Source organism: Echinococcus granulosus, assembly GCF_000524195.1.
Source record: "Echinococcus granulosus chromosome Unknown EG_S00007, whole genome shotgun sequence".
NCBI lineage: Eukaryota > Metazoa > Platyhelminthes > Cestoda > Cyclophyllidea > Taeniidae > Echinococcus > Echinococcus granulosus.
The window spans coordinates 735,875-755,167 of record NW_020170387.1 but is presented as its reverse complement, the minus strand read 5'-3'; the positions used below and the strand labels follow the sequence as shown (position 1 = coordinate 755,167).

The 19,293-nt window shown below is 42.5% G+C and overlaps 1 protein-coding gene across 1 annotated transcript; it reads right to left on the bottom strand. All coding sequences in view use genetic code 11, as the record gives it.

Moving 5' to 3' along the window:
• Positions 1 to 6,767: 6,767 nt before the first annotated feature.
• EGR_01790 (Lysine-specific demethylase 3A-A) lies at positions 6,768 to 17,938 on the bottom strand (the record flags this gene model as incomplete). Its single annotated transcript, XM_024491039.1, has 9 exons — positions 6,768 to 7,046; positions 9,384 to 9,703; positions 10,535 to 10,724; positions 12,687 to 12,937; positions 13,888 to 14,101; positions 16,383 to 16,840; positions 16,919 to 17,344; positions 17,761 to 17,861; positions 17,901 to 17,938. 9 exons carry the CDS (start codon positions 17,936 to 17,938, stop codon positions 6,768 to 6,770), a joined length of 2,277 nt encoding a protein of 758 aa, XP_024354495.1.
• Positions 17,939 to 19,293: the final 1,355 nt, after the last annotated feature.

Below are 19,293 nucleotides of genomic sequence, written 5' to 3'. Positions count from 1 at the left end.
CATTTGTAAGTTATATCCAGTAAATAATGCTATTACCCTGTATAATGACCAAAACTAACCATAGTTAATTTTTATTTCTTAGCCTTTCGGAAAGTTTCGCAAGTGAAAAAGTGACTGAGTGACTGGTCACTTTCGCTAGAACTACTTTAATTTGTTGGAATTTGAAGCAATCTGAAATGCAAATGTACGGTACAGTGGATGTTTATGCAAATATGTTTTACGTAATTCCTCAGTCTCTACGCCGCGGGTGCAATTTAATTACCTGGAAGAAGTAAAAACCTCACAGTAACTGCTATTTCGGCTGATTTCTAGCCTAAAGGGTGGATCTCTGACAGTATAAAGTATCGTATCAAAAATGGAAACGTATGCCCCTTTGGATTCCAGCATGTGTGAGTCTATTGTTATCTCATAATAACCGTTTGATAAGGATTTCTTAGTCCAAATCTATATTTTCTCTTATAGTAACTGGTGTATCAATGTGTTGCTTGCCATGACTAAAAAATCTTATATCCGTAAGTAAAGTTCTTGTTTCTGTTGTTTTAAATAATTCGTTGCATATCCAATCCCCGGCTTCTACTTCAGACAGAGTCGTGTAAACGTGGCGCTTGGTTGGTGTCCCAAGTTGCATCGAAACAATGGCTTGACAAATAGGACACAGATGAGCCATTGACATTTTTCTAGCTCCTCGACCTTCCATTCTTCAAAAACCTACTCGGTTTACATTATTCACCAAAGTACTGCCACCAGTGAGAAGTCATTTGTTGACTCCTCCCTATGACCTTGTGACCTTGGCAAAATGAACGCCAAACACACATATGTACCCATAGGTTGATGGTTACATGGTGTTTAATTGTGCACGGTTTCGTTTACAATTCACGTAAGCAGAGGCAGCTTTATTCAATATAACCTTTGGTCGAAATTTAGATGTTTTAGGAAATAATTACTTTTATCGGTTAGTGACTAATGTAAGACAGGCTTCAAGTCCTATCACTTGTGTAATGCTTAAACATTGTTCATTTTGGTTACGGCGATAGACAAAACAACCTATTTACAATAATGCGTGACCACGAGCGGCCCACTTACCAGACTCTAAGGCAAGGCGGTGGTAGAATGGTGTTTATTCTGAAGCATGGTATCGTGGTGGCAAATAAAAATACAAGTACACCGCTTTGGCCCTTTAGCAGCGACCACTTTATCAACACTATTGCTGCCAACATTGCTATATGTTTTGCGAATGGGAAGGAAGAGAAACAAAATCGTGGAGCTTAAGTGCTCACGTAATCATTGCAGACGTTACTTTTTGATTTACATGCAAATAAATAATTCCCTTGATCTGCGCTTACAGTTGCAGCCCTCGAATCATTCCTGAAGAGTGCATTAGTCAGGATGTAGGCTTATTGTAAACGAAAAGAAGGGCTGGGGGACTAGTGATGGTCTATGTATTTATGTACACTTGAAACAAGTATGCAATCCTCACAACTAATGTTGTACTATTTTAAGTTTTGAAATTATAAACTGTTCGTAGACACTGTCTGGGTGGAGATAAACCGAACTAGGTGGTGTGCTAGTAGATTTTCATGAGTTACTTTATGCAAATCTCGCATTATTTTAAGTAAACGTCACTATTTTTTTTATCTGAAGTGAAAGCCATTCTTATGTCTTGAAGATCGATTTACCAGCAACTTTTTAAATATGTGCCCTTTGTGAGTCCATCTAAGTGGCCTTTACGGCATAAAAAGAACTGCGTATTTAGTCAGTCAGGCAGTTAACGAAAGCTTTTAGGCAGGCACACAACGATTACCCACCCACCCATAGAGTAGATAACTTGATCTCGGAAGCAGAAAAAACAGCTGGGGCGTAGATGAAGTAAAAATTACGCAAGAATGAGGCAACGGTGAGGCGCGTTGATCTTGCTACATAATTACTAACGCTGAGGTGTAATATCTCATCGAGAGCACGACCTTAACCTACGATATGACTGCGGAATACTATAAATAAGTTGCTGCTAGCGCAGCCTTTAATTCTGCATCTGCAATCATGAAGAAGGCAGCTGGTCAAAACAACACGTGATTCCTGTCGCATTGGCCTATCATAAGCACACGTATAAAGCAAAAAACTTGCCGCACGATTATGGAGTCTGTCATTACCTTTCTGCGCTTTACGAAAAGCCAAAAGTAGGTGACCAATACCAGTCAAAAGGAGAAATGTTAATTTTAGGCAACATTTATGCTTATTCATACACACTAGTCAACAAATTAACCTGACTCAATAACATGCAAGACGACTTGGTTCAAAAATCAAGCACTGTAAAGCAGTACCCAAAGCCTCCTTTTTGCTTAGCCCTGAGTTAGTAATTTACTACTGATACAAGACCCAGGATTCCTATTTCCATAGACGCCGCGGATAGTGCGTATTTGGTCATTCAAGCATAACATGTAAAATAATAATTAAGAGCCTTACACGAAGTGGTAATGGTTACTACTTGTGCTTAGTCTAGTCTACAGTTCGGCGCAAGCGCCTCGGACACATTTCAGGCAGTCCATATCCATTCATTTGGGTTGTCACACTCTACCAAGCTCATTAAATGTAGATATACATGGGCAATGCTTGGTATCGGGGTAGGTGGCAATCGCTTTCTCTTTACCACTAAATTATATGCCTTTGCCTGCCTATAACACTATAATGGCACACTTCAGACCTGGCAGACCAATACAGCGGGGAGAACGCTTATGTCAATCACACTACCACAAAGCTAATCAAAATTCAGCATTCCCTCATCGTATTTTTGTGGGCTAAAACATATCTCCAGAAAATCAGCTAGTATATCGTTTCACCGGGGCACTTTCACTTGCAAGATTTTGCAATAATTGCGGGCAATCAGGGAAGAGAATGCTACAACAGTAGATGCCACAAAAGGACATCTCTCCGCAGTTATTCTCAAGTGCGCAGCCATTAAAATAGAACCTTCATCATTTAATAATACCACTAAGTAATAAATAGATGTTTTTTTTAGTAGGGATGGATCGTGGATAGGACCGTAATGAAAATTGGCTTTAGTTTGGATCACCGATAGCATTTAAGATTCGATGAGAAGGTAAGGTCAACATTGTTTATTTACGTACGTTGTTTTGCTGATGTGTCTACTCTTCTTTGTATAACCACAACTGGGCAAAGCGTTAATTACATAAAAACATCGCACCTGTCAACGTTGCTTTGTGTTTGTTTCCGATACAAAGGTCTCTATGCTGTGCACATTGCTAAAACTCGTTCTGGCACATGGAATACCCGCAGCTGACTGGCATCCACATATTATTAATAAACGCCCAAGCTAGTACTCATTTCTTAGTGGAATTATATTGGGTCATTTTTGAGCAAAAATGATAGCCACGCTTATGATTATATTTCATGAATTGGTTTTAAATGTACGGGGCGTGACTAAATAATTTTATGCGAATATGAAATACTAGTGGACGACCAGGGATCCCGATCGCAGACAATAGCGGACAAATCGACAGGCACATTGACCTCACAAAATTTGTCTGCAAGATTACTACTTATGGTGGAGAAGGTCTTCAAGTTTTGAACAATGCGGCACAGGACGCATCCATGAAATCCTTTTAAATAAGTAAATTGTTTTGAAAGGCCGTAAGCACGAATTTTTCCTAATGTCATGACATCTATATTTTGTTCAGCATCTTGAACGACCACAACTGATGGATTTATAAACGCATTGTTTTTGTAGTCCTAAGTTGAGGTTCCATCATCCACAAACGTTACAGTTTTGCCAAAAAAAGCCTACAGGACACTTTGTTAGTAGATCTGACCAAATTCACTTTGACTTATTTTAGCTCCAGTTTAACTTCAGTGAAATGCGCCACCTCTACCCTTATCCGTGATGCTCTACAACAATGCTTTGAATCCATTTCTTTAGGCTTTTGGTAGACCTCACACATCATAGCTGTGTACTACCATCAAGGAGCCTTAATGCGCTTCTTGTAATATTTATTTAGAAGTCATGAAGGATGCTACGTTCGCACCACCGTGCTACGTAAGTCCAATCATAGGAGCAAGACAAAATTGGCACCGTCTCGTTAGACGGATCCAGGGTTTGTGGATTACTAGCTCAAATGCTAACAGTCATTAGATGCTGGAAAATTTTCACCGCAATTATGCATATGTAAATTATCACTGTCACCAAATCGCCTTGCATAAGTACATATTCTGGTTAATAATAATGTGCTACACTCATTTTTTAACCATCTGTTTTAATGAAGGGTCCACTTAGGACATCCGTCATTGTACTTTTGCCGGGTGGACTAACCTCTGGACTACGACAGCAGCCCCAGCCCTACCGTGTGTTGAATGTATATCGATATGTATATATTCTGGCCAAAATATTATGTCATAATTCGTCGTCAGGGGAGACTCGAGGCTCTGTAACAACAATCTTCAACAATATGAGCAACTCCCCTTAAAGACAGTGAGCTTTATGGAAACGCAGAAACCTGATAAATTTCCAAGCTGAAAAAGGTAAGGTAAAATCAACAATATTATTAAAAAATTAATAAAGTAAAATATTAGCCTGCATATGCGCAATTTAAATGTAACAATCTTTGTGCCTCAATTAAGGTAAAATACTATTTTTAACTGTGAATCACAAAAGCTGCTATTTTGATAACCTCAGGTTTAGTACTGGAGATTTGAAATTAAAAAGTTGCTTTATTTACAAGACAGGCAACAGCGGGTGTCTATGAGGCATTGATCATTGAGCACCAGGGGATAAGAAAAAGATAAGTCTCGAGCTAACAACTCCCCTCCTACAAAGTTGCAAACTGCGCTTACTTTGAGGTCATTTTGTGGAGTTATGCTTGCTTTCAGGACGATGAATAACAGGTTTTGAATGTGTGCGCGTAATTTGTTGGGGTTTTGTCCCTGGGATTGTAACCAGAGATTGAGGTTGGCGCGTTGTTGCCATCCTTGAGGTCTACATCAGTTGCCATTGCTGAGAGGTTTGTCTATGCCACCATAAATTCTGTTGCTTCAATCGACCCCCAACTTTGTACCTTTTGGATCGAGAGTGCTTACTACACAGGGGACATTATGGATGGTGTAAGAGAATAATGCGGCATAGATACGTAGGTCATATTTGTAGACACGACGCTAGACAAACCATCCGCCTTGTAACCTAAAAGGTGTTGTAAAAGTGTCATGGATTAAACCTTAGTCAAATAAAATGCAATATTTTACAGAATACTGACGCAACCAGTGTTGAATAATTAACTAACCGGAAATTAATCTGGTGTTTTTAAGTGGGAGATTTTACTACCACCACACGAATGGTATTCCCATAAATCACCTTGAAACCTCCACCATGATTTAACCATAAATAAACTTGGCTAAATCCTGGTGTTTTGAATGTCATCATTCCTAGTCAAATCGTAAACTAGCCCTTGTTGCACATTCAAAAACCGAAGCGACAACGTTACATATTGCTGCTTCCCCTAGTTTGAGAAACAAAGGCTTATACTTTCCACAGTTTTAACTCGCGTATATGAAAGCTAACCTTCTTCATAATCCCTTGTTTCTGCACATACTCCCTGGCCATTAACGTATTTATGGCTGTTACTGCTAAGAATGCCTGCAACTCCAGAGGATGTTCCTATTTTACTTCCAAGATGCTCCGGGTGATGGCTATTCACGAACATTCTGGAGTCATATTCTTGTTCACTCCCTCCTGATTGGCCCCTATCGAGCACTGGTGTGCTCTGAGTGTAGTACTAATCACTCGAACCCCAAGGTTAATCAAGTGCTATAACTACACGTAACTAAAATCCCCGACTTAAATTCACAATTAGGCAGTCTCCATTGGTATCAAGCCGCCAGGAGCGTGTGCACCCGCCGTACCCCTTCTGCTTACTCATTTGCATTGGCAACAAATGCTCCAATGCTCCAAGGATTGAGGCCATGCGCATATAAAACTCAGCTTGCAGCAGTTACATACATCAATTTTAGCCATTGATCGTCTTCAGACTTGGTCTATTCACTCTAAGTGAGAACTTTGCTTCAGGTGGTGATCGACATAATCTGCTTCTATAGCTCCCGCAGGGATTAGTCACGGTCATCCGACAACTGCAATTGCAAACGGTAAATACTAAGCTTTATGCTCATAATAGGCTGTCAGCAAATACGAGCTTCACCGCTTTGGCTAAGCTACCTCTCAATGGATAGCAAAAGCTACACTTAAAAGCATCCAAAAAGGCATCAAGGTTATCCCAACACTAGTTACACTCGATCCTTATTAGCAGGAGCTCTGGTAGAGGGTGCTATTGCTCTTAATAAGCGGCATCACCATGACAAGAGAGAAAAGACAGCACAGATGATTTGAACATGTATTTTTTTCCAATTTCCGAAGACTCAATGCTGGTGTTGTCATTGAGGTGGTAGCTGTGATAGGCAGTTCACGCACATAAACGCACTGCTCCCTGCTACGTCGGACTCTATGCAGGTGTATGTACACATTACTTAGGCAGCAGCGCTGTTCGTCAGTTTGTCTGGGTGTGTTTGTGTATGTATATAGGGGGTACATGTGTATGCATACACACCAAGCGGAATGATTAAGAGCATAAAAAACACGTCAGCAACATTTGTCATTCTTCTTCTCGTTGGTAATGGTAGCAGCAGTGGGGGTGTATGGGAGGTTCTTAAATGAAAGGCATCACAATACGCGATGGAGTAGGTCGAGTTGAGGCAGGACGGGGTCTCTTAATTTACATGCAGCGTTGGTGGGCCGAAGGCGTGGAGGTGACCGTTGGAGAGGAAGGATGGCGGTGGTTGGAAGCAGAGGTGGTAGTGGTCGTCTTAAGGACCGTCGAAAGCGCATCCTTGACGGCGTGGTAGATCATGTTCTTTACCTGTAGTTTGTCCTCATGGCTGGGGTGATTCCGCGGCAATCGGCGAAATTCCTCTGTTAACTCCAGGCATTGGAGTATATGCTCAGGCGATATGAAGTCCGAGGAAACGTTGATACAATTTGCCAAGTTCCGCACCTACAAAAGAATAGCAGCAAAATTTTTTGTTTATGTGACTGCCAGTTGAAAAATCCCACTATTTTTAAAAGTTTAAACTCAGAACCTGCTTCTAATTGCACAAGTCAAACATCCTGGTAATAAGGGTCTGCTTTTGGAGCTTCATCCTCCTGAACCAGAATTATGTGCCATCTCACAAATCAGATATGGTAAGTTAATGCCAAACATCCAGTGAGATGACTTAGTATCACGATTACAGACAGTAGTTATTCTAATAATTGTTAATGCTGCTGCGGGCTACCGCAGTGGTTAGTGACGGTCAAGTTCCAGCAGGATCCCTTGAGACCATGCCGATAACGAAAGTTCATTTATTTATGAGCTTTTTCATATCACTGCATGTAAGGCCACTTGCGTTAACTACGGGGTGGTAGCGTTGGGAGAGCCTGATTTCCTATTCTGTTTTCATTCAATCAAGTAAGGTATCGTACCAATGAATCGTATACACGTATATTTCTGGGATTTTGACAGGCGCCATATTTTATTGGCTGCTGGGTTCTGGTAAGAGTTGCGAATAATACCTCATCGATAAATTCAGCATAAAATTTGAGATTTAGATGTTGTTTTATTTGGTATCTACATAAAATTAGAACAATGGGTTTTGATGAAATTGACCACAAGCGTTAAAAAAAAGCATACCTAATTTTGGCCGCTGAATGTGAAGAAGAGTGCCTGTAAAACGCTTGCATACTGCGACCGAATTCTGGTATGAGAACTTTTAACGTGTCATGTGATGCAACTGCCTGTCTATTTAGTAAGCTGATTTCACTGCTGGCACTAAACACAAATGCAAGACCTGAAGTTAATGTCAGTCGTGCGACAGCGCAGCTTTGATCACACCCGCAAAGGAATTCTGTATGCGCAGGGCCCGGCTAATTAATCACCACGGTTGCGCATGCGCACGAACAATGACGTTGCCTACCACAGTATCAACAGGCAGGTGAACTTTCATCCAATGCATTTTCTGCGTTTGTCAAGCTTGAGAGTTGGACTTAATTACCCATTATTTAGTCCATTTATGATGGCACCTGACAGCTTTGTAAAAGGAAGCCGGTGTATGTACATGTATAAAAACGATACGCTTTTTTGAGACGCTGATCGTGATCAGCAATAAAGCTGAAAAAGTGTGGGTGATGTCCCATTACCAAAATTGGTACTATGCCACAAATTCGCATTCAATCGAATGCAAGCAACATGTTGACAGCTCCTGGAGGCGCCCTTATAATAAAATTTGGGAAACAAAAATGCCCAACTAAAACGTTGCCCATTAATATTCTTCCCACTTCTTGCTCTAGAACAACTAAAGTTTCAGAAAAATGTAGCTGAGCCCCGCGAAAAGTGTTCGAATACTCCTAACACCTAAGTTACGTGTGATTCATGATGTATTGCTATTATTAGAGAAAGAATTCCTAATCCAGTTCCATAGCCACATGGGTTGTGGGGTTATTTATGCCTTCTCTTTACAGGACATTTCGACATCACCACAATTTGCAATATATGGTTACTGGTGCGAAGGCTGCCACATCTTTCATGCCAGAGGCTGGACTCGGTCGCATCAACAATCAGCACACAAGTTTAAGGTCGAACGCAATAAACAATCTCTTCCAAAACAACGGCGCATGCGCGTTCCTTCGCTCTCTCACACAGCTACGAATCGATTTTAATGTTAACTGCATTGCAGAATGTAACATTCGTTTTCTAAAATACTGAAAAAGGTGGAGTGTTGAACATGTACACTAGTTAATCCGTTACATCGTAAGAGCCAGTGGTGTAGTGGTGAAACAGTTCTATGGCCAAAGTGAACAAAAGCACAAAATGATTACCATTCTCCCCAAAATTTACTTTGTATTTGTTAGGGTGTATTAATTTGTTAAGGCTCACAACCTTCTTCATCAAAATCAAGGGACAACAGCACAAGGGGAAAAATTTCAAGGAGGTTGACAAGCAATGAAACCAAAATCTGAAGTAGCAAATAATTGCTTGAAAAAAACTGTATAATTAACTAAAACGAATTCGAAATACAAAAATATTCCCACTTGGCTAACGTTTCGGATATGAAGCCTGAAACATCTGTTATCCGGAGATTTTAATTTTAGGCTTAATAACCGACAGCAATGAACAAACTCCTCAATAGGGACAACCCAAATCATGCAAAACCTCCTTTAGATAAAGCAACAAAAGCCACATCTTACGTGTGCAGTCTTTATAGATGGAAATAGTAATGCCGCCAGAGAAATGGGAAAATCTGATTCCGATACATTGTGATGCCAGGTGTACTTCAGATTACTCGAAAATACTCACTTGATGAACGGACCCAGAAGGTATGAATACTGCGTCGCCAGGGAACTGAAGCACGGTATAAGGTTTGATTCCGGTCTCCACCTTCAGATCCTCCAGCTGTTCCTCGGAGAGGTAAATCCGTTGGTCATGGATAACATCACCCACGGTATTACCGTGGGCACCAGCAGCGGACGAGTTCTTTGCAGAACCTGCGTCTCCACCACCACCACTACCTCCGCGGTGGGCGGGACCGGAGGAGAGCTTATGTACTTTGGTTAAGTACTCTCGCAACACCGGCGTATCACACGGCTTGAAAATGTGCCACACTGCTCCGGGAAGTCCTATAATTAGCATAAAGGAAGAGTCGTCAGATTTCTACATTGAGATGAAAAGAAGTGGGTATCAATCCGAGAGCCTAGCTTTAGCAAGAGTAGTGCAAAAAATCCTCTATTGACGGTTGATTTAGTACAAATTGGTATCGCCGATTTCTATCGAATTAGTTTTGCTCATGAGTCCAGCAACCTCCGCGATAACCAGCTCTGCATGCTTACGCACACATCCGCATTCTAGTGCGGATGTAAGAAAATTGCTTGACGTGAAGGTCATCTTGGCATTACACAGCAATGCCAAACTACTGAGATCAAAGAAGTCTACCGAGAATGGGTGTTTTGCAATGAAATGTTAGTTATTGTCATGCTATTGAATGAGCTAGCCTTTTTGGATATAAGTGCTCGTAATCTGCAATACGCAATTAAAGCAACCATCTGTCATCAAAAGGCATCGCCGTTTTACTAGTTATAATTGAATATCGAAGCAATGCGACCCGAAGTCTAGGAAAAATGTATCACCTTATTCTTTTCCCATTACCAATAACAATCGGTCTTATGGGAGGTTACAAGTATCAGGGGACCGAGTTAGCTAGTTGCAACGTTTAACCGCTACGGGTTTACCGCATAGGTGTTATCCACTATAGGTGGGGAGAGATTATACTTTTACCATAGTTGATCGTTTCAGCTATAGTAGAAGTATGCAGATAGGATAATTATAATTCCGTCAAAATTAGCCTAGAAAGAAAAATATACAAGATTCGGCAGTGATCTGGCGCATCTAAACGTGCCAATGACCGCCAGTTTATCTTTAAATGATCAAATAGAAGGAGAGATCCACTTTACCTCGGGCCGATGACACGTTGGTATGTTCTTTGGTGAGAAAGACCTCGGCAACATCAACACTGGCAGTGCGAAGGAAGGCGCGCAACTGACCCTCTCCGCCCTTTGGCGACATCTGCTCCATCTGTCGGGTTGCGGTCATCAACACATTGATTACGTCCGTCACATCCACTCGCAGATTCATCGTACCAATCTGCAACGAAGAGGGCTTCATTAAAAAGCGTTAGTGATTAGGCACACATAAAAGCACCTGATCACATCACATGACAGGAATTTGATCCCTACTTCGGAGAGATTAATCAAAAAATTGTGATTTCATTAAGTGGCGCTTTAATCGCTTCTGTATAAGATGCCTTATGAAGTCAGTGGAATTCACTATTGATTCTAAACGGGGTTAGAGATAAGAATGCTTATTGAAAAATTTGGAAGGCTGCTTTTAACTACTAAACTACTCTTTTCTGCGTTGGAAAACAACAAGAGGATCCACGAGCCGAGGTGTAATTTAAACGGACAAACAAAAGTGAGGATAGCCTAGATGACCCAAAAAGTGGAGATGCGCACAGCCAACACCATTTTCCGAGTCATCGTGCAAGTGCACTGAATTTGGACGCTCGCAAGCGGGCTAACGGGACAACATGATATCCCTAACGGAAACAACTAGGATGCGCCCAACGAGAAGAGGGGGTGGCGAGTGAATGAATGGGTGGGTGACTGGGTAGAGTGCTGGTTGGCCAGTTAGTACTGTACGCTGAGGGATTCTGGTCATGATAGTGATGATGATGTCGCCCATTTTCGGCAGCAAAATAAACCTCACTCCGGTGTGTCTGTTTGCACATCATACGTTAACCATGCATTCAATGCGTGCCGTGCGTGCAAGTGAATTGGGTACGGAGACCACGCCCATTCATTATCCTCGATGGCGCCACCACCTCAAAACCCGCTAAAACGATTTAAGACTACATAAATGTTTGGCTTGTGAATTACTAAAAGCCGCAATAATCGCAGACAGCAAGTGAGAACTCGGAAGTTATTTTCATAAACGTTATCATAAAAAGCAAATGTAAGTAACCAGTAGAGCAACTTTTTGTGAAAAGGGTAGGAAAAGTTGTGAATTCGCGAGCACTACTGCGAACGCATTACTGTTTATTTCATTCGTAAACCTAAGTGCTTGAGCCTTTCCAGTCTTCACTGCTTTGATCTTTCCCCTGGTGGCATAAGGCAACGCCCACTAGTCGCCTAATTCTTATCTGCGTTGATAATAAACCCGCTTCCAGACCGGCTTGCTTTCAAAAAAACTTTAGTGATGATTTGGGCACTACAGTAAATGACAGCGGCAACCAAATTCAATTAGAAAGTACAGCAATAGAGATTACACAGGCTAACAGCTGAGTTTAGACGGTATGGGGGGGAGGCAGCTACTATGGATGGTTAAGCCTATGGAGAATCAAAGTAGAAGGCTACCAAAACCGCATTGGGATTCGGTATCACTCCAATCTCAAGTTTCACATAGTGGCCAACAGTGAAGCGAGACTAGATTTAAACGATTCAGAATCTTCAGTACGTATTGACAAGGAAAGCTCCCGTGTTCAAGAAGCTGAGAATAATTTGAACAGGAATATGATGTAACAACAAAGTGGGAAGGAAACATGAGCACAGAACACAGCTCCATGAAACCACTTTACCTTCTGCCCTTTATTCAGCCTTTTAACTTTTAGGGAAATATTACCTTTGTTAGAACTCGACGCAGTAAATTTGATTATCGTAAAATGTTTTTCAGGTTAACATTATGTTTAGGAAAGGAACATAAATAGATACCAAGGCCTTCTCGTCGGCCTTAGAAACCATTGTGTTATTCACGTTTCAGTTTCTCAACTATCCTGAGCCGTCTGAAGTATAATAACGATCAAGGGGAGCATCGGAAATGATACTCAAAAGAAAAGGAAGACTGCATACCATTATGGTACTTATTCTAATTGTATACCTGTCTACAAGGATTTTACCTGACTTCCACTTTTCGATGGCAGTATAGCCAATTTCATATCCTCCTTGCCCTTTTAACTTCCTGAGAAACAACGCTGAACACAAGTGATCGGTGGGGGTAATTTGATTTAAAGATCCAGAGCCAATTAATGAGGTGGGTAAAGGTGAAACTCACCTTGGGTTGAGAAGTGAGGTCTTGGGCGATGTGGAGACGAGGTCCAAGATCAGGACGCACAAAGAAGGAGGGTAGACGAGCGGCTAGATTGAGCTGACCCTCGCGGTGAGTGTACTCCGGCAAAGGCAAGTGCTCCGTAAAATCCGCATATCGATCAGGGTGCGCCTCCGCTAGGTCACCCAAGGGGGGCCACTCACGAATCTTCAGGTGTTGCAGCGGCCTAGTAGTCTCCTTCGTCGATGAGGCACGCTCTACAAACGCAGCAGAGGGAGAACACATTACCGTTACATCAACAAAACGCGTAGACAAACTTGATATGAACCGAAAGCACATTCAGTGATCGACATCTGAAAAACACCTGTTAGTGTAAGTGACACTATCATTCATTTATGGGAGGTGAAATTTCTCCACTAAAAGAGGAGAAAGCAAACAGTTTTGTGAGCGCCATTCCCTTGAGAATTTTCCGGAATTTAACATAGGGCCTATTGTCTTCTCATGCACGCATGTGCGTGTGGCGATCGTTGACCAGCGCCTACCCTACATTAGTTTTTTAAACGACAACATCATCTGAATCACGCAGCTTTTTCTCTCACCTTTTCCCTCTATGCAAAGCAGCATGTAGGCTAAAAAACAGCCATCTAGCAGCAGCATCAGCAGCTGCAGGATTACAAGCACAAACAGTGGGCTCAGGATAATAGCAAAGGGGTAACATGAGAAAAGAGACTCTTGTCACAGAGGTTCTAGCTCTATGAAACAAGGTCTGAATAGTTACACCCAAGAATGGAATCGTGAAAATAGAGAGTTGCCAACACACCCGCTCCCAAATAAGTTTAAAGAAAGAAAGGAGCGAAAGCACTGAAGCCGTTTACAATTACCGAAATGAGTTCGAGTTCGAACTACAAAGTACATAATAATGATTTGCTCGTTTTCAGTATAGTCGACTGGCTGCAAATAGGTTTCAGAGCAACCGACATTTCAATCAAATGTTGACTGTTACGTGTATGAAATTCTAGAAAATTAGGCATAGCCTTGCAAGCTTGGGGTTGAGGACTGAGATTCCTCCCCATTACCTTTTCAGTTGCGGCAATTGTGCTCAGACAATTATTGGTCCTCGAAACGTGATCCTTGAAACGTGTCTAATTTTAGAAGGGAGTCTTAAATAATTAAAGTAGGTATTGAGTTGAAGTGAAAGGAAACATACTGGAGTTATTTAGATGGGCATCGAAGGCCTCCCAGAAGGCCCGGATCGGATGTCGAGGAACAATAAGGTTGGTTTCGCAGTCAATGAGCACGATTTGCGAGGCGGCTCCTGGCGAGGAATTCTCGCGACTGAGAGATTTTGCGGTCCACAGCGAAGCATTGAAGTGCCTCCCACAGCCGGAGATCACTACCGGCTGGTTGGTGGCCCAGTGTTGCTAAAATTGTGTGTAAAAACCAAATAACACGTCTCGTTTTCATCGCTCCTTACGAAAAAAGGAATGAAAATCATAGCCTACGTACACCACGAGGTGCTGAACTTCCAGTACGAAAGTGGCGTATTTGGTTTACGTGGTAAAAGGTTACGAGTGAGCCTATCTCTTATGTTGCTCAGACCCATGACTTTGGATGGGGCAACCAGGTGAGCCTTCGGACGCCGTTATTGCTCGCAATAGTTAGCTGTGGATACCAGCTTAGCGTTTTCCATAAGTGCCCAAAATCACAGCATCGAGCTAAGCCTCGATGTTCACATTCCCATTATTCGAGCAATTAACTTCCATTTCCTAAAAATCCACATGCCTTACCTCTGGACAGAAGTTGAGACTACTGCACAAATACAACACACAAAGTGACAGTCTGTAATGACAGTGAGGCTCCGTCAAATCACTTTTTGCATTCAGTAGAATTATCAAAGTTGATCACGGAACGGATCAGCAGGTAAGTGTAAAGTTCCCTCACAAAAGTCCAAAAACTCGAGAGGCGACTCCAAGACTAGTAGAAACCATTACAGCAGATATTATAACAACGCCTGCGGGCTGTTTTTTCCTGCGTTCCCCAAATGAGTTTGAAGCTACGAGTTGCTATTTTTAGACAAAAATCTTCATGCCCTAAACGAAGCGAAGCGTTACGACTGCAATCCCACAGAAAATTGTGCGACTTGGGGATTCTTCACAATAAACAGTCGCTAAAATTTCACTCTTCTGAGCGAAAGCAAATAATGCCTGATATAAATACTAAAAATGCAATGCTCAAAGTGAAAATAACAGGTAAAATCAAGTAATTCTTGTGTCTTAGGACAGTAAGCTACCATGATGCCGTTTCATTTCAGGTAATTAGTGCTTAATAATGAAGAGAGCATGATTAGACCAATTGAAAAAGACTTGCGCAATCAGTGCTAAAGGCAGGCTCTCCGCAGGTGAACCGTGCAAGCCTAATTCAGGACCGGTAATCTGGTTACGCGGTTATTTAGCGACTGCACTACTCACACACCCGCGACGTGATGCCACATCGACACTGACGTATAGGTGCACGATTTTTTAAACACACTTTTCAAAAACTGGAACAAAGAGGAGGAACGTGACGAATGCAGCGATGCCCCACTGTCTGTAGAAAAGGCGTACTTGATTCGTTCCAACGCAAGGGGTGGATTGTGGTTTGTCAAGCCCCAAATCACTAAAACACACGCGCCGATGTGAAGTGTACTTTCACCCCTCAATGTGGGAAAGAAGGTAGCAATGCGTCATTGGAATCGTTTGACCATCCTAGGGTGTGCATCTAGGATTGTTCTCCACGCTACGGATGGTCGATACTAACCTCGAAGCGCGAACGTAGGCGGGCCTGCTCCTGGATATGCCCGCATCGAGGGCCACACACTGATCATGGGCCAATCGATGTGTACATAGCCGTGCGCACTTGAGAAAAAGGTGTACATCCAGTGCGTGTGTTTATTATCAGTGGAGTTAAACGGCCAAACTGGCTAGGACATCTTGGTAACCTAACTTAATTACTAAACTATGAAATTACTTCTACCTTTCTTCAATAACATTCGCCGTTAGTATTTGAGTCTGTGCATGAATGCATCATCAACGTATGCTGAAGTGGGGGAACAGACGGTCGTCTATCAGACAATTCTGTCACGTGATCGAAGACATCTTAATGCATGCAGAAAAAGCAACAGCAAGTAAACCCAAGTTTGTGTTTATTTTCGCTTACCCTAGAGTCTTATCGTGACTGATGATTATATAAAAGCCTAACTTTTGCAATCATGGGAGCGTTGCGCGCTGACAAATGCCGAAAGAACTAACTTGCATAATACCACCTAGTATTTTTCCAATACGGACCAAACTCACAATGGTTTAGAAGAAATATATACACGTTGAATGTTGTTGTAAAAGATAATAGCATCCACAACATAGCCTAGAGAGAAGATGACTTTAGATATTTTTAGAGAGAACTTGATAGTCTCCATATTAGTAATTCAAAATTACTACACAGGTAATTGTGTGTGAAGCTGCAGAGTGAGTCCATCAGTAAAGTACAGCTGACACAGAAAGATCTATAAAGTTCTAGAGTTGTTACCTTTCAAATAAACCAAGAAATTCTGTTTGCGAAGTTCAATTCGCACACTTATGAAACATAATACCATTACATCACAATTTCGAGAAGTCAAATATCGGGAGCCAGAGTTACCAGCGCAGCTAAGGGTAAAAGGGGACTCACCTGAAAGGCTTTGAAATTGGTCGGATCACCGTCTTTCAGGTAGAGCACACCCAGAGAGCCAGCCTTCTGGCTTAGCTCGCGACTTTCGCCGTCCACTGTCTCCTCTTCAGCACCACCGCTATCTTCAAGAGACCCACCAGATGAGGTGGTCGACTTTAGTGCGAGGTCTGCAAGGAGGTCAAGGGAGGTGGCCGCCGAGGTGTCAGTAGAGGAGGCTGGGGAGGCGACATCCTCAATTGTAGTCCTAGCTCCAGCCGAAGGGCAAGTGCAGGGACAGTCCAGGCGCGGCACAATTCTGTGGAGGCGATGCCACAAACAATGCAGACTGCCGAAGGGGAGCAAAGCAGTAAGCATCATCTTGCTGGGATCATGGGGTCGTCGACTGGCTGAACATGTGGACCACGGCTGACGCACCGAGTAGTCCTCGAAGCTCAGCTGGACTACTGCGGGTGAGAGATCTAAAGAAAACATCCAAATGTAGCACTAAACACCATCATTTTGTAAGGAGAGGTATATTAATGAGAAGAGGATCCTACTCTTGACTCCCACTTCCTCCACTACACTTTCGTGGACTGTAGAGGTGACACTGGAAGTGACATCTCCCAGAGGGTCGGGACTGTCTTTGGTTTTGGCAAGGGAGGCTGCTTTGGCGTAGTAGCAAGCGGAGCAAACTGAGTAACCACACTTGGTGCAGACCCAGTGGGAGTTGAACATGGTGGTCTCGCAGACATCGCACATCTCCCTCACCCCCTGAACAGGTCGCTTCCAGGCAACGTGGCGCGAAGGAGAGTTAAGGTTCTTGGCGGCAGAGTCCAGAGATGGACGGCACTGCCGAGTGACAGTTCCATAACCGGAGGTTGAGGAGGAAAGAATGGAGAGCTCAGAGAGCATAAGGCGACATGCAATTGCACCTAATTGTTCCAGGCAGTACATAGCGTTTTGCCGACTCAGAGGTGGGGACACTAGAAGAAAAAGAAATCCGTTAAGTACAATAAATCCTCCAGCCACTTTTCAGTTTTTTCAGACACCAGCACGAAAGTATTTTTAAGGCATAACTTGTGGTAGGAGCCTTGACCGCAGCAGTGTTGTACGCGATAAGACTTGAACAGGAACATCACACTATAGTTTTACATAAAGGCAGTGATTTTTGAACGCAAAAGATGACACGTATACCAAAGCAAATGCGTGAACGTGTGCTAGTCTGATAGATTTACTGCTAACAGAGCGGCTACGTAATGGTTATTTAGCATTAACGCCTCATACCGTCATATTTTTACATCAGTGGTTGGGGGACACTCAGCATGTCACTTTCTGCTTCGTGTATACTATAATGACTCTTGAATGTGCATATATTTCAGGATAAAACTTGTGTATTTACCATGATGATGCATGGCCCAGAGTGAACGGTCGATCGAATCGGCCTCGGAGGTTCGACAGAAGTCAGAGACACTAAGGAGACCCTTCTGATCGTAGTAGAGTCTACAAAAGTCGCAAAACCTAAGTAATCAGTTCTCATACAAAGCGTGATCGTTTTGCTTTTCATGCAAGCGATGCATGGCCGAGAATAAACTGATATCCCATGATGTACCACAGGTCTGGCTCGATGTGTTGACATCTTCTCTTGTGTTCGCGACTCAGGGGATCGCAAGAAAAATGAAAACGATAAATTAGAAATGATTAAAATTTCGATGGGACATGCAAATGAGTGCTATATTAAATGGGTAGGTAATAACCGTTAAGAACTTTGATGATATAACACTCCAGTACAAATGGCAGGTATAGTTGTTGTTTCGGCCGAGGAAATATATCCTGAAAAAAAATCCGGATTTATTGTGGATACTGAAGGCATAAACACGTCCCTATCGTGTATGGGGGTTGGTAAGGCGCGCCATGTGGACGCGCCTAGGGGTGCGAGGAAAACTGCGTGTAGCTTACCAATTTTATAGACAACATAGTGACAAAACATTCGTGTTGACGATGATGAGGTAAAAATGAATTTTTTTGGAAGGAAAACAAAGTTTAAGCGAGCAATTAAGTACGAAATTGTTGCCGGCACAAGGCAGAGAGAGGGTGGGAGCAAAATGAGTGGTATGGAAAGAATTCAGCGTTTGGGTGGCGGCGTGGGAAGGTGGCGCTAGTCGGCTGGCATCGCAAGAGAGCGAGCGATCGATAACCGGGGTGGAAGCACGGACGCACGGACGTGTGTGTGCGTAGGCTCAGCCCAAAAGAACTCACACGAGCGCTCAGCAAAAATCAGAGAAAAAGAACAAGATAATCACCGCTCCTACTATCGAATGCGGTTAAAAATACACATTCATTGTGAATAAGTATGATACGCTTATATAAATGGATGGAATTAAGTGGAAGAAAAATATGAACAGCCCCATGATCTATTAAAACTATGTGTTACATCTGCACAGCAATAAGAACCTAGTAGAATATTTTCAATCTGAATAGCACCTCCTAACACATGCAAGCGCATCAGTCATGGCGTCAAGGTCAAGTTGGATCGATTGCCGTTATGAGGTAAATGCACCCTTTGAAGGTGCTTAAACAGGACTGGAACGTGATCAAAACCGTCAAGCTCTTCCCACACAGTCAATTTTTTGGGGGGTATTAATGCACATTCTAGTGATGACAGGAGAGTATGCTATGTAGTGGAAAGGGAAATATGTGATATAGGGTTGTTAGTGTGCGTGCAGATCTGCTGGTTTCTTGACCTTTATACATCAAGAAAGGGAATTATCCACGGTTATTGTTAACTCATCGAGGATGACAAACGAACTAACGTTGTAGATTGGCGATGGGGTTGCTTCGATGTCTGTTCACGAGGTAAGAAGGAAAAGACCGATTTGACAACTATTTACCCTACCTCACGTAAGGAATCAATTTTTAGACACAATGTTTGTTT